Source organism: Desmodus rotundus, chromosome 4 (assembly GCF_022682495.2).
Source record: "Desmodus rotundus isolate HL8 chromosome 4, HLdesRot8A.1, whole genome shotgun sequence".
NCBI lineage: Eukaryota > Metazoa > Chordata > Mammalia > Chiroptera > Phyllostomidae > Desmodus > Desmodus rotundus.
Genome location: NC_071390.1, coordinates 47,312,103 through 47,327,958, shown reverse-complemented (window position 1 = coordinate 47,327,958; position 15,856 = coordinate 47,312,103). Strand labels below are relative to the sequence as shown.

General features: G+C 39.7%; 1 protein-coding gene across 4 annotated transcripts in view; it reads left to right on the top strand.

Annotated features, from left to right (window-relative positions):
* DNAJC12 (DnaJ heat shock protein family (Hsp40) member C12) overlaps positions 1-14,835 on the top strand; it is a 44,686-nt gene extending 29,851 nt beyond the window's left edge. For all 4 annotated transcript variants that reach the window (XM_045196128.2, XM_045196129.3, XM_024561343.4 and 1 more), the window contains 2 exons: positions 7,689-7,893; positions 14,274-14,835. In XM_045196128.2, the coding sequence (XP_045052063.2) occupies positions 7,689-7,893; positions 14,274-14,368 (300 nt within the window). In that variant the 3' untranslated portion in view covers positions 14,369-14,835. The remainder of the gene's footprint in view (positions 1-7,688; positions 7,894-14,273) is intronic.
* The last annotated feature ends 1,021 nt before the right edge of the window (positions 14,836-15,856 follow it).

Below are 15,856 nucleotides of genomic sequence, written 5' to 3'. Positions count from 1 at the left end.
TTGTACCTCATTTGTTAGACGTTCTGTAACTTTCTTTTCATTCTTTTCTGTTCTCGTCCGCACAGTGACATCTGCCTGTGCAAACCTATCCTCTCTCTGTAGCATTTTAACTGTTGCTCTGTATTTATTCATTTCATTCATTCATCCTTTCACATTCACTGCTCCATAAAAAGTAGTAATTGTCTACCTACTATTTTTCATCACCTAATAGGTTGTAGTTTATCCTTTTGTAGTTAAACATCACCACTAGGGTGTTTGGGTTATATTTATATATTTATATATAAATAAGTAAATTACACATGTCATTCTGGCAAGAAAATGTTTATAACTTAGGATAGGTAACATTTATCTAAAACGTATAAGCTTGTTCCCTTGCCCTACACATTTATAGAGTGTTAAATCTCATAAAATCCCTACATTTCACATCATCAACCTGGTGTTTCTGTTTTTTATTTAAGCATTATAATCCCTCTTGAAAGACAAGCATTGGCAGGGAGCAATATTAGTCCCAGTACCTCCAAGGCAGAACAAATCACACTGCATTTTTTCAGCATTGCACACGGATTCATTATCTCAGGAATCCCCTTTGGGAGAATTCCTCAAATGGCACATTTCTGTCATCCAAGAAATGTGAAACTGTAACTGATATTTTTTTCTCATGCCAAGCTGTCACTTCACTAGTTTTTTCTTTTTCTTTTTAGAAGTTTTTCCTAATAGTTTAATATGTAAAACTATTTTAAGAATTCATTGTGGTCAATGAATGTGTCGGGAATTTATTTAGATATGTGATATTGGTTAAAAAAAGGGATAATGGGGCGAGGGTTTCTGTAAGCAGGGCCTTTGGGATCTTGGGATAAGTTGAAAATAGATGGCTTTGTAGTTCAAAGAATCTTAGGGAAATTCATCACTGCCATGCTGAATGGCTTTACCGCAAGGGATTCAGGGTATGAATGGCTCTCCCTCCAGCTCCAATATATAAGGCAGGATGCCTTGGGGATGGCTGTGGGAAAGTGGTAGCAGCAAAGCTACAGTCCAAATAAAGCTCTGAGAAAAATTCTCCTAAGCTGTTAAAACTGCCCCATGCCGTATAAATTGCTCTACACTTTATAAATAGTTAAATAGAAACACAGTTTTGATGAATTGATTGTTTGACAAATAGATTGTTTCTGGAAGGGCTTGTTGGGGCTGCCCATCACCCTCACGCGTACCTGTTTGTCTGGTGTTTCTGTCTGGACACGGTGTCCTTGGGATGAGTCCAGCTGGCTGCAGACTGCCAGGGAAGCTTCCAGCTTCCTATTGTGCCTGCGGAGCCACAGTTTCCCTGGCCAGATGGGATGCAGTTCAACACCGTCTGGGCTTATTCAGAGGCAGTTTGTCCTAGTTGGATGTTATCCAAAAGCAGGTCAGAAATCACCCAGGCAAGTTAAAAAAAATGTACTCATGGAGATCCAGGATAAAAATAACCCATCAGTTTTGAACGTTATTTAGCTGATCCATAGCTCATCTGAGTCCGTTGATTTGTTTTCCTATTTGTCTCAATATTTACTGGCACAGAGACACCACATTTTTAAATTCCAGTGTTGACCAAGGTACAGAATTTAAGAAAATGGCTTCCTAGATAAAAAGAAAAAAACAACCCAAACAACCCATTGAGGAAAGCTGGTAAACAAGTTAATTGGGAAGGCAGAACAACATAGGACAGTGACTTTTGCACCCAGGCTTGATGACTGTTTAGTGTTAGTTCACTCCATGCACACAGTGATTTTCTGTCTGGTGCAGTTCATTATTGTTCTCTCCAGACCCTCCCCACCCCCGGATTCCTCTTTGTCTCTGTCAACTGCTATAATCTGGTATTTTTATCGATGGTCATTCTGTTGAACTGAGTCACTCTACAGTAGTTTACTTGATGTTAAATACTGTGCCCAACTAATCCTGTAGTGGAGCTGAGAAATAATTTCTGTGAACATGGAAATGAGTGATCTAATTGTGTCCCAGCAAACCAGGCTGCTTAGCATTGCTCTTCTGTTAGACCTTCGAATGAACTACAGCACAGGACAGGTGCCTGTTTGGTTTTGAAATAGTTTGGATTTTTCCCTTGGGCCTTTCATTAATTGGGGTCAGCAGAGATAGGAGGTGATAACAAAATGCGTAAAGGGGATGGATGAGTAAGACTATCTCAAACTATCTTTTCACTAAGGGCTTCGAAAGCACTTACTATCAGCGAGTCATTAGTCCTCACCGCCCATCTAAGGCACGCTGTAGGCACTCTTATTCCCAGAGAGAAGTGCGGAGGCACACAGTCCATACATCGTGTACAGGCCATCTGTGCCACTCGCAGCTCACATTTTCAGCTCTCCGGACCCTTAATTCTTGATTTCCATACTCTGTTTTTCACTAACCTTCCCAGTATCCTTTTCCCTCCATGGAGGAGGCTACTGGCCGGCCTCTTCTATTCTGTGCATGTGCAAAAAAACTCAAGAAGCCAATCAAATACAGCAACAGAGCCAAACCAAAAGCAGTTTATATTTTACACCTGCTGAGGCCACTGACCCTATTTACAATTAATATTTTTATTTTGAAATACAACTTACAGAAAGGTGCATAACACCTACATTTACAATTTAGTAAATGGTTGTGAAGTATATACTTTGTAACCATCCCTCCCGACACGCCCATTACTAGCACGCAGAAGCTTCCCACTTGTATGGGGTGGGGAAGGAAAGTAGATTTACAGCTGGTCAGATGGAAAATAGTACAACAATTAATAAATAAAATACAAGAATAAACTGTAGTTTGTGTACTCACAACTATGAACCTGCTTTTGCCCACCCCTGTATATTTTGGCAATCATAAGTGCATTTAACTTTTAAAATCTAATTTTTTTCCAGTTGTACATATTGTTGGGAAGATTTTCTGACGTGGTCTGAAACCGACCTCCTAAGGAGGGTGGGGCTGAGAGCCGGAGTAAAGAGGATGACACCTGCAGAATTAAACAGTGTACTAAGGGGACTTATGGACAGAAGCAGTCTTGGGCAGCATCCAGAGTTTGGATCTCCATACCCCAAAGGGGGTGGGGGCTTGATTTATGTATAGCTTTTAGGAACACAGCCGAGTGGCACCTGCTTGGTAACAGCTGTGTACTCCAAGGCAGCAAGCAACTTAAGTGTTAAGGGGCCTACTTATCTATGCAAAAATATTCCTTCAGGTGATTCTGGGCCCACCCCTCCTGGGGTGATCCCGAGGTCACTGAGAGCAACTGCTTCTTAAGATGATAGGTAGGTCAGTCAGGTGCTATAAACCATTTTGCTTAACACACACGTATAATCTTGTCATAGAAAATTTGGAAAACACCAAAAAAATAGAAATAAATAAAAGAAAAATAACTTTATAACCCTGCCATGCAGGTGTAGCCATATTAACATGCATTTCCTTCCACTGCTCTCTCCTCTTCATTTGTCAGTGTGAGTGCCAGTTACATTGGATGGTGGCAGAAATTGCATTGTAGGGCAATTCTTGGATCTTGGGGTGAATGGGTTGATTATTTTTAGAGAAGACTATTCAGAATAATGTTCCCTTGCAGTTAGTAAGCGAGGTTGAAATGGGAATGTTACTGTACAGTCATGTAGGATTCTGCTGCCCACTGCCCATAAATTCCAGAGGCAGAAAAAGGAAAGGAGTCTTTTATTCAAAGGCGATACAATTTTGGAAGAATAATGTGCTTCTGCCTCAAAGCCCATTTCCTTTAAAATACCCAAAGACAAATAACTCCTCCATCCTTTGCCAGATCAGGTTAAGGCTGCGCCTGGAATTTCTTCTCCCATTTAAAAATACTGCCATTTTGGATATGCGGCTTAGCTGGTTCCTGGCCATGCTTCGACTTGAGGCATCTTTCTGGAGTCTAAGCGCTCCAGCATACCACTCGCGGTGTACTGCCCTTTCTTCCAGCCGCTGCCCATCGGCTCAGCGCCTGCACCCTGTCCCTCCGGCCACTGGCTCGCTGGTGTGTCCATGTGCCTGGAGGAGCAGGGCCGCGCAGTGCCAGTCACCAGCACTGCCACCACTTCTTGTGTTGGAATGGGTGCGGACATGCTATCAGACCGTGAGGTCTCCAGGACCCACCGGCCCGGGAACCCTTGGGTCACTGACCCCCACCAGGCTAGTGAGGGGAAGGAAAAAAGTGACAAGTTTCTACATGCCCTCTGTTTTTAATTCTCCCACCCCAAAGTCCCATGCCAAGTGGAAGTGCCCAAATTCCCAGCCGATTTACGGTGGCATCCACCAAGTTTAGCCGGCAGTGTCCCTACTCCTGCTGCCGTAATCTGGAAGTGGGTAAGAGGATCTTTTCCCCTGTCCAAACGTTTCACTAGCCTGGCACAAATTTTGTGCGAACTTCCTTCTGCTGTATCACACTGCGGTGCTCGGTTGCTGGGGCAACACATGCTGGCGCCAGCTTGTTTACAGTTGCCTGCCGTAGCGTCCTCCTACAGCCCCTCCCTTCTCCTCCTGGGGAAATAAGGCTCCTTCATGCCACCTTGGGGTTCCCTTCCCCTCTTGGGGGAGGGCAGCCTTTCGTGCTGCCTTGGGGGTTTCTCTCTGCCCCCCAGTGACCTAGCCAGACCCCCGTTATAGGAAGAAACAACTACTCCGGTTGGATTAGGGTAGAAGGCTTCGATGTATTTATGATTTTAGGGTGTGCACAAGACCACATTGCCCTTCAGTCTGTCTATATTTTATCTATATGTATCTAAATATATTTACATATTTACATTTGAATATATCTATCTTTTAACATAGTTGAGATCATGCTATTTTTATGATCATTTTAGCTATTATTCATTAACATCATGTCATTACCACTTCCTAATTTTCTTTAAAAATTGTGATGAACAGATTTATTTAAAAGATTCCAAGAAGGCATTTTACTCCTTTGCATTTTTTTTTCTTTTCTTCTTGGAGAGGTGCTTCTCCTGGCTCCTGCTGAGAGGCCAGTATTAGAGCTGACAAGAATTTGTGGTGCCTCTAAGCTCTTTAAGATGCTGCTGTGCTGATGAACTCCCCCACCTCCACCCCCACCCCACCCCTGGTACCTCATATCTCTGCAGTGAAACCAGTGATGGCCACTCAGCCTTATAAAAGCAGGGTTTAGATTATGAAAAAAAAAAGGTTGGTGAGACAACTTGGCCACGGATGTAATAATATTCGGCCACCGCCTCCCTACGTTGTTTTGTTTAAACTGGTAAATAAAGCGGTGCCCTCAGCACTTTAAGATCAGTTGAAGTGGTGAAAATCGAGATGCCCCTTGCGTCATGGGGAACATGCTTAGCTGAGGCGGCCACTTTTGTGGTTCTGACACAGTTTTAAAATGTCACAACTTCTGAGCTAATTCAATAAGCCTTGGACTTCAGGAAATCAATGTTTTGCTTTGATTTGTTTGCTTTGTTTTCTCTCTTCCCCCCTCCCTTTTTTTGTAGCTCAGGAAAGCAGTATTCTGGATATGAGGAAAATAAGCCACTATATTTAGTATTTTGGTTGACACCAGGGCTAATTATCCTAATTGAAATATTCTTGACACAGCAAACTCTTCATCTCTCTTCCTCATTCTGTATTCATTTATTCTTATTCCCTTCCTCCACCTATCTATCCAATTTAAACATTTCTATGGGAAATACATACACAGGACACAAAATGGAAAAGGTACAAAATGGTCTATGGGGAAAAGTAACTCTGTCCTTGACCTTTGTTCCTCAGTCCTCTGACCTAACAAATCCTTCCATTTTGAAAACCCATTTTGATTTTCCCCTTATCTAGATCCCACCATACACAGCCAGAGTGACTCTGGCAAAATCACACAGTTAAATCATTGGCAAAAGACTTCTCCCAGCATATTCAACATAATTCTATGATACCAGGTTTATGGGGAGACTTTTCAGGGGTCTTGGATCTTGTGTATGACTACAAGTACAAAAGTTATGCCAGAAATCAGTGGGCAATACACAGCTGTTGATTTGTGACCACTGGTTTTTTAAAAATTTGTAAATTAAAAATATAACTAACACCCCTTTGTTTAAAAAATGAACATAGTACAATTGGATATGTAATGAAAAGTGAGTCCTTCCTAATCCCAGACCCCAGTTCTGCTCTTCTCCCCCAGAAAGCCACCATTGCAGCTTCCTGTGTTTCCTTCCAGAGGCCTTCCACACAGTGTGCACGTACACATTCACAGTACCCTTACGAAAGTACGTGGGAAGATACTTAGAAAACTCTTACTATTTGAGGATATCTGGACTTGGAAAAGTTCACATAAAGTGAATCCACCTAAAGTTAGGACAAATATGTCATAGTAAATATTGATCTGCTTTGTGCCATGTGTTTTCCTTCTCTCTCTCTTTCTTTCCTCCCTCACCTGAGGACATGCTTATTCATTTTAGAGAGAGGAGAAGGGAGGGAGAGAAACATTGATGTCAGAGAGAAACATGGATTAAGAGAGAAACATTTATTGGTTGCCTCTAGTATGCCTTGACTGGGGACAGAACCTGCAACCCAGGCATGTGCCCTGACCAGGAATTGAACCCATGACCTTTTGGTTTATGGGATGATGTTCCAAGCAACTGAGCCACACCAGCCAGGGCCCATGTGTTTTCTTTTTTCTTTTTTTTTTTTTAACGTTTTTTTATTGTTGTTCAAGTACAGTTATCTCCATATTCCCCCTGCCACTGCCCCCCCAACCCCAGCCATCCCTGTTCTTGTGTTTTCTTAAAGAAAAGATGTATCATCCAGAATCGTAATATTTTTATTGCCAGAATTCTAATGCCAACTTTGCATTGATCGTGGATGGTCACAATAGTAGTTACAATAGTCACAATAGTAGTTACAATAGTTACAATAGTAGTAGGTTTAACCTCTAGCCTTACTCAAGACATATAGTCTCATTGTTTTTTGGTGTTAAAATACATATAGCATAAAACTCGCTATTTTAACCATTAAAAGTGTAAAATTCAGTGCTATTATGTACATTCATGATGTGTTCACCCATCAGCGGTATCTGGTTGCGGAATGTTTTCATCACCCTCTCCCCCAGCTCCTGGTAACCACTACTCTGCTTTCTGTCTACATGGATTTGTCTGTTCTGGGTATTTCTTGTAAATGGAATCATACATATGTGGCTTTTTGTGTCCGGCTTCTTTTATTTAGCAGTGTTTTCAGGGTTTATCCACATTGTAGCACTTTGTTCCTTTTTATGGTCAAATAATATTCCATTGTATGGAAACACCACATTTTATTTATGTACTCATTAGCTGGTGGACATTTGGGATGTTTCTACCTTTTGGCTTCTGTGAATGAACATTCATATATAAGCTTTTCTTTGAACATATGTTTTCAGTTCTTTTGGGTACATACCTAGGAATGGGATTGCCGTCCATATGGTAATTCTGGGTTTACCTTTTTGAGGAAACATCTAATTCTCTGAACCTCTCTGATGCTGGTCCCTTTGCTCTGTACCATAATATCGATTTTTCCTTCTGTCATTAGTCTTCCAAATCAGGGAAGATTAATTAATATCTGGATTAATTGATTAAAATCTGGTTAATAGTCAAGCTTAACATTCTGATAACTAGCATTATAACGTATTAAACTTTAAATATAGAAAACTATATAATAATGACTTTATATGTCTGCTCTTAATATAGTCAATGCACTGGGCTGTCAGAGGTAAAAAAGATCTGATGCTGGAAGAAACTGACCAGACTCATACCAACAAGGCTGAAAATGAGGAACAGAAGGAGCAAAGAGAAACAAAGAAGGAGGAGCTGGGTTCAACTGCAGAGAACATGGAGCAAAAAGAATCCGAGTCCCTGGAGAACTCATTCTCCCCACAGAATCCAGATTCTTCAGGTAAGTCACGTCATACCGCTTTGCAGACAGAGACAGTCTGAGTCTTGCCAAATGCAGGATTGGTTTGGCACCTAACAGATACTAACTTAGTACTGACGCAAAAACTAGAAGATACATTCTTCAGTACATTCCTGGCAAAGGAAACTGAGATATTTCTGGGAGTGTCTTCCTCTCCACTGCAGTGATGCTAGCTCACATTTATTGTGGGGTGTTTACTATGTGCAGGAGTGTTTTTATATAAATTATTTTACATCTGTTATCTCATTTAACATTAATTTTGCATATATTGATATATTTAATCCTCACCAGAAGTTTGTGAGGTTGATATCAAGATTATTCTCTTTTGACAGATGAGAAAGCTAAAGCCCAGGGAAGCTGAATGATTTTCTCAAGGCTATACAGTTTTTATGTGGCAGGGCAGGGGTCTGAACTAAGGCGGTTTGGCTTCAGTCTGTTTCTGAGGCCCTGTACTGTCTTTGAGAAGATACCTTAACTGTGAGTAGCTCTGTAGACGCTCTGAATCCTTTATAGATCCACGGAAGCAGAGTGTTAATGAAGTTGAACTTCTGGCTCCCAAGCTACACATCCTGACTCTACTACTTATTATCTGTATTACTTGGTAAAAGTTACTTCTCCAGACCTCAGTTTCCTCATCTAAAAACTAGAGATCATAATGGTACTTTCTTATAGACTTATCATGCGGATTAAGTGAGGAGATCCATGCAAAATGCTTAGCATGGTGATTTGCCCATAGTGGGAGGGCCCTGGGTAAATGTGAGCTATTACCATTTCTAGCCATTCACTATGTGTCCTGTACAGAGAGATGTGTTATGTACACACACTGTAACTGTCCTTCAAAATCGTCTTTGACTTTCAGGGTTGTGATATAATACCCCAATAGATTTCAGCCTTTAAACAGAAGGTTCCTGAGTATCCTTGGACACTTATTTAATGGGAAGATAATTAGATAGTTTGTGGTGAATTATAGTCTTTCTTGAAGTAGTCACTTCAAATCTCTCTTTGGGGAGATCTTTTTAATGCTCATTACTTGCTGGGAATAAAAATTCTTAGAGTTTGATTCAGGTGTCTCTGCTGGTTACCCCCCCAAAAATCGTTTTGTAGTCTGCATGTTGATTACATCAGCGTTATAACTGATCAAAGCAGAAGACCGAATGTCAGAAAAACAGCTGTAAGCAAACATACACATACAAACACCCCCTCACATGCACACACAGGCAACATGCAAATATTTGTCCATTCAGCCTTGGAACGTTCAGATCTGTCCCTCGCTAACCCCTAGGGCCAACAAAAAAAGGAGTTCTATGGAAAGTAACCTCACAGGGTGATCTGATCATAAATTCCTAACTGGACAAGTCACGGTGGGTCGTCGTGCTCCAGGCCTGTAAGTTCTTTAGTGAAAGGTTCATCTCTGCCTTAATCAAGCCGTGTCTGTTGCTTCTATGCCTCTAGGTTAACAGATCTTTGAAATGCCTCCTTTCAGACCCCTTCTAAACCGTGACCCCCCTCAAGAGAGCACATATTCTTAACCTGTAATCCAGTCCTCACCTGCATGTAATCTTGCTTACGTTCCCTCCTTAACCTCAAATGCATAAAAGAATCTATGAACTGTTATTCTGGGAAGGATTTTTCTGTCTGTTGAGATCTTGCTTCCAGGCATGTCCTCTGTTTAACTCAAATAATCAATTTTTATAAAAATTCTCTACACATTTGGATGTTCTTATGTTGACAAGAGTTAACCCATCTGAGTTTTCTTATCTGTATATAATGGTTAAAATTCTAGTTTCTACTTCATAAGGGTAAGTCTTTGGAATAAATTATTAACATCTTATAGTAACTGATTAACTTAAGCAGACTTTTTGAGGAGTAAATAACTTAATACATGTAAAATATTCAGATCAGGTGTATCATTTTTTGAAGTGTCAGATTTTATTACTAAAGGACTTCTCCTTAGACCCTTCCGTTTAGAATTAACTCATTGTTTTTAGCAGCTGGTAAGTATTGCACAGTGCAGACACATCCTGGTTTACTCAGGAGAAATGGTGATGTCAGTCTGACGCCCGCACATGTGGTAGTTATTCTCCTACTGTGGTTGAGGAATGGAGTGGAGGGCGTGAGAGGAGGCAGGATCAGTGTTCTGAGAAGGTGTTCGTTGAAGAATAAGAATTATGAAGTTTTGCCAAAGGCTGCATTTAGCAGTGGTTTTTTTTTTTTAATGTTTTTTAAGAGATTCTTGGCTGTTCTGAGTAGTGCCTTGTGGTTGGAGCTTGATATACCAAAGTGCAATTGCATGATTATTTATAATTTCATATGAGTGTAGTGTAAATTTTTGTAACATCAGCATTTAAGAGATATTATCCATGTCAGCTTAACCAAGCCCTGAAAAGCTTCTCATGTAATGTTTCAGCATATTTGTTAATTTCCTCAAGCAATGCTTAATATTTACTTCGGAGTTAGCCTTTTAATGCCAGTTCTGTGGTGAGCAGACCTCAAATAGTCCCCATCATCTTGGCTTCACTGCAACAGTAAAATATGGATCATGGCATCTGAAAACTGGCGTGTGAGACAATCTCACCTCTCCTCCTTCTGTTTATGGAATAAATGGCCTCTGATAAATATAATCAAATACTTTCATATAACATCCTGGAATAAAAACAAACAAACAAACAAACAAACAAACAAAATCAAATGTAGCAGAAGCTGTTGGTGTGCAGTGCTGTCCTCTGGGCATCCACCTGCCTTCCCAGTTTTCCAACCCTGTGGCTTCTAGCACGGGGCTCCCTCTGGCAGAGGAGCCTGGCTGGCAGCAGATGAGGTGTGAGAGAATATGGTCAAGCAAAAGGAAGAAAATGCAACTGGTAATCTTACCAACTGGAGAACATATCTATTACTGATCTTTTGGTTGTTTTTATATGTTAGTATACCTAAAACTAAAAGGACCATACAGTACATATTTTGTGTGTGTGTTTCAATTACAGGTTGTCGGAAAGAATTTCCTTTTGAGCTTTTTCCCCAAATGGAAATTCTTTAGATTTGTTTTCTCTGATAATTCTAAAGAAAGTACAAATAGATCCTGTTTTCCTGAGATAAATATTGTCAACTATTCTGTGTATATTTTACTTTTTTAAAAGTATATTTTGCTGAGTATGCTATTACAGTTATCCCATTTTTTTCTCCCCTTTATTCCCCTCCACCCTGCACCCTCCTTCCCACCAGCATTTCCACTCTTTAGTTCATGTCCATGGGTCATACATATAAGTTCTTTGGCTTCTCCATTTCCCATACTACTCTTAACCTCCCCCTGTCTATGTTGTACCTACCATTTATGCTTCTTATTTCCTGTACCTTTCCCCTCATTCTCCCCCTGTCCCCTTCCTGCTGATAACCCTCCATGTGATCTCCATTTTTGTGATTCTGTTCCTGTTCTAGTTGTTTGCTTAGTTTGTTTTTGTTTTATTTAGGTTCAGTTGCTGATAGTTGTCAGTTTGTTGTCATTTTACTATTCATAGGTTTTGATCATCATCTTTTTCTTAGATAAGTCCCTTGAACATTCATATAATAAGGGCTTGGTGATGATGAACTCCTTTAACTTGACCTTGTCTGGGAAGCACTTTATCTGCCCTTCCATTCTAAATGATAGCTTTGCTGGATAGAGTAATCTCGGATGTAGGTCCTTGCCTTTCATGACTTTGAATACTTCTTTCCAGCCCCTTCTTGCCTGCAAGGTTTCTTTTTACAGAAGACTATCAGCTGATAGTCTTATGGGAACTCCTTTGTAGGTAACTGTCTCCTTTTCTCTTGCTGCTTTGAAGATTCTCTCCTTATCTTTCATCTTGAGTAATGTAATTATGATGTGCCTTGGTGTGTGTGCCTGTGGAACTCTCTGAGCTTCCTGGACTTCCTAGAAGTCTATTTCCTTTGCCAGATTGGGGAAATTCTCCTTCATTATTTTTTCAAGTAAGTTTTCAATTTCTTGCTCTTCCTCTTCTCCTTCTGGCACCTATGATTTGGATGTTGAAACATTTAAAGTTATCCTGGAGGTTCCTAAGCCTCTCCTTATTTTTTTGAATTCTTGTTTTTTCATTCTATTCTGGTTGAATGTTTCATTCTTCCTTCTGGTCCAAATTGTTGATTTAAGTCCTGGTTTCCTTCCCTTCGCTGTTGGTTCCCTGTATATTTTGCTTTATTTCACTTTGCATAGTCTTCACTTTTTCCTCTATTTTTCGACCATACTCAATCCCTTCTGTGAGCATCCTGATTACCAGTGTTTTGAACTGTGCATCTGACAGGTTGGATGTTTCCTCATCACTTAGTTTTATTTTTGGAGTTTTGATCTATTCTTTCATTTGGGCCAGATTTCTTTGTCTTGGCACACCTGTGACTTTGTAAGGGGCAGAGCTGTAGGTATTTGCCAGGGCAAGGCAACACACTTTGCTGTATTGTGGTGCTGTATGTGGGGGAGGGACCCAAGAGGGAACGATGCCACTTGCCAGGCTCTGGGCTGGCTTTCAGTCACTTCTCTCACTATCCACAAGCAAATTGGGCCCTTCTGGTGCTGCTGATTCCCAGATGGGTGGGTTTGTGTACATTCTAGGACCCTCTGGGTCTCTCCAAAAAACTCTCCTGTGAGGCAGGAGTCTTTCCCACTGCCATAACCCCCACAGGTTTTTACAGCCAGAGGTTTTGAGGCTTTATTTCCCTGCGCTGGAACCCTGGGTTGTGCAGTCTGTCTCACTCCCCAGTTGTTCCTCCTTGTTTATCTGCACGCAAATGTGAGAGTGCCTGGTGCGCCAGCCACTGCCTCATGCAGTCCTCCAACTGTCACCTTGCTGTGAGGCCTCTCCTCCCCAGCTGCCCATCTCTGCCCTTCCTACTGGTCTGGATGAATGTTTCTTCTTTAACTCCTTGGTTGTTGGAATTCCATACAGTTCAATTTTCTGGCAGTTCTGGTTATTTTTTGTTTTTAAATTCGTTGTTGTCCTTTTCTTGGTTGTGCGAGGAAGCAAAGTGTATCTACCTATACCTCCATCTTTGCCGGAAGTGTCTCTGTGTATATTTTTCCAGACTAGATATTTAGATAATATTTTAAATAACAGAAGCATATTTTATTTATTATCCTGTAACCTGCTTTTTCATTAGCAATATTATAAACAAAAAATGAAAAAAGTCATACTTGTTTATTGCAGAAAAATAAGAAAATACAGATAAACAAAAAGGGTATAAAAGTGAAAATCACATCTATTACACCAATGCAGGGATAACTACTGTTAACATTTAGCAGTAATTCTTTTTTGACTTTAAAAATGTTTTTTACATAAATATTCATGTAAATAAGAAATGTAAAAATTAGATCACACTGTCTAAACTCTTTTTTTTAAAGATTTTATTTACTTATTTTTAGAGAGAGGAGAAGGGAGAAAGAGAGGGAGAGAAACATCAATGTGTGGTTGCCTCTCACACGCCCCCTACTGGGGATCTGTCCTGCAACCCAGGCATGTGCCCTGACTGGGAATTGAACTGGTGACCCTTTGGTTCACAGGCCAGCACTCAATCCATTGAGCCACACCAGCGAAGTCTGTCTAACCACTACCTGTCACTTAGGAATATGTTATGAGCCTTTTTCCTTGACTGTAAATATTAAAAAATTGTTAGTCACTATATCAAAGCCTTTTAACCAGATTTCTGTTGCTGAAGACTTAGAATGCTTCTTGATTTTTAAAAACACTTATAAAAGGTATTATGATAAACATCCTATAGTTAAAACACGTGAGCGAGCACATCCATGATTATTTCCTTAAGATAAATTTCTGGTAGTAGAATTATTGGGTAAGTTTATACATTTTAATGAGTTTGGTAAATATTGCAAGATGCCTACCAGAAGAGTTTTGCCAATTTATAGTTCCTCTAGTAGAGAAGGAAACTGACCTTTTATCTAATTATCAACAAAGTTGTTTCTTAGACTTAAAAAAAACAAACCCCTTACTATCATTGAATAAATTATTTGTAGTTCTAGAGATCCTTTACCATTGACCTTTTATTTTGGCAGTTGTTTGAAAGTTGTTTCCAATTTTTTTTGCAGGTGAATTGTCAAAATTCCCACCACTGGAGACATCTATAAATATCTTTATATTATTAAGTTTAAGCAAGTGAGATCCTCTCATCCATATAAATTAAGCCCTGTTCATAAGAATTCAACAGTCTGCTTAAGTTAATCAGTTTCTGTAAGATATTAATAGTTCATACCAAAGACTTACCCTTACATTTTATTCATTGCAGTGAAGTCCTATCAGCAAAGTGTTTTACCAGCTTGACCTCTTTGTTTTTACCTCTGATTTAAAAATCTTCTCTTTTATCCTTTATAGGTTTCTCAGATATGAATTATTGGCACCTTCGTTTCCGCTGGTCTGGGGATGCCCCTTCAGAACTCCTGAGGAAATTCAGAAACTACGAAATATGAAATGTCCCTTCTCTGTCGGAGGGAGAGCGAGTGAGCAAGACCATCCCCTGTGCTGCCAACACGCGGTCTTTGTTCACGTCTTTAAAACGTCATGTTCACATGTCACGTCAGGAATCGCTGAGTACTGATTGATTCTCCATCCTGAACCCATTCTCCCAATGTGTTTTTTAAATGAAGAAAATTTTAAAACACAAGTTTCTTTTAATATTTGAATAAATTAAGACTCTTGGATCCAGAGTAGATTGTATTATGACTGTTTTCCTGTTCATTTATTTATAGAAATCCATTATAAAATTGATCTCTGTATTTAAATATTTAATTGATATAGGATGATCTCTATTAGTGCAAGATGGACAATGTTTTCTGACTCTGGACTTAAAATGAAGTGTGAAATTACTTGTCTTACCCCCATAGAATGAAATAAATAATTTTCCTAAAGTTCATAATAAATGTATAATTCAGCTGTATTTTGAAAATAATTTGAATAGGTATTTCTACTTTAATTTTAACAATGGTAAATTTAAAAAATTATTTGAGCAAATATGTTGCTAGCAGATTTCTTTTGTTAGGTAGCAAGTGATCAGAAATTTATTTTCTTACAGTGTGAAGGCTAGAAACCCCAGATCAAGGTGTCTACAGGTTTGGTTTCTTCTGAGGTGTCTCTCCGTGGTTTGTAGATGGCTGCTTTCTCACTGTGCCCTCACCTGGCCTTTCTCTGTGCATGTACCTCCCTGGTGCTTCTACTTGTTGTAAGAACATCAGTCATATTGGATAAGGATCCACCCTAACAGCTTCCCATTAACTTAATCAACACTTTAAAAACATTATCTTTAAATTAGATTACATTCTGAGGTAATGGGAGTTGGGGACTTCAATATGTGAATTTTGGGGGAACACAACTAAGTTCCTAATATAGTTGAAAACTTTTTTTTTAAACAAATACAATCTCATATTGGTTCCCTTAATTTTATTTGAATTTGTATTGTTTTGTCAAATCTGTTCAGAGAATTATTTATATATCTTACCACTTCAGTAAAACGTGATTTGGCATTGTTACTACATCTGCAAATTTTGCTTAAAAAAGAAAATAAATGCAAAAGTATAGCCTGTTAAATTAATAAAATGAGGTTTTGGACTGCAATTGCCTGTCCTAATGCCTGTCTGGCCCAGTCCAAAACAAACAAACAAAAAACCAACCCCCAAACTGGATTGAATAAGTGAGTTTTTACATCTAAGAATTAGTTTTAATTTTTTCTTTTCCTGCTCCACACCAACACCCCCCTCCCCCCATTGTCTAATTTACAGCATTGATGCCTTTTAATGACTTGCCAATGGGAAAAACACTTCCATTCCCCTGGTCCACTCTGCTTCTGTTACAGATGGATATCCCAGTTGTGGACAAAGCTGAACACCAGCTCTCATTTACTTTTCTCTCTCCCACGAAGCCTGAGGGCTCCAAATAAGAAATGAGGAAGAGCGCCACTTGAA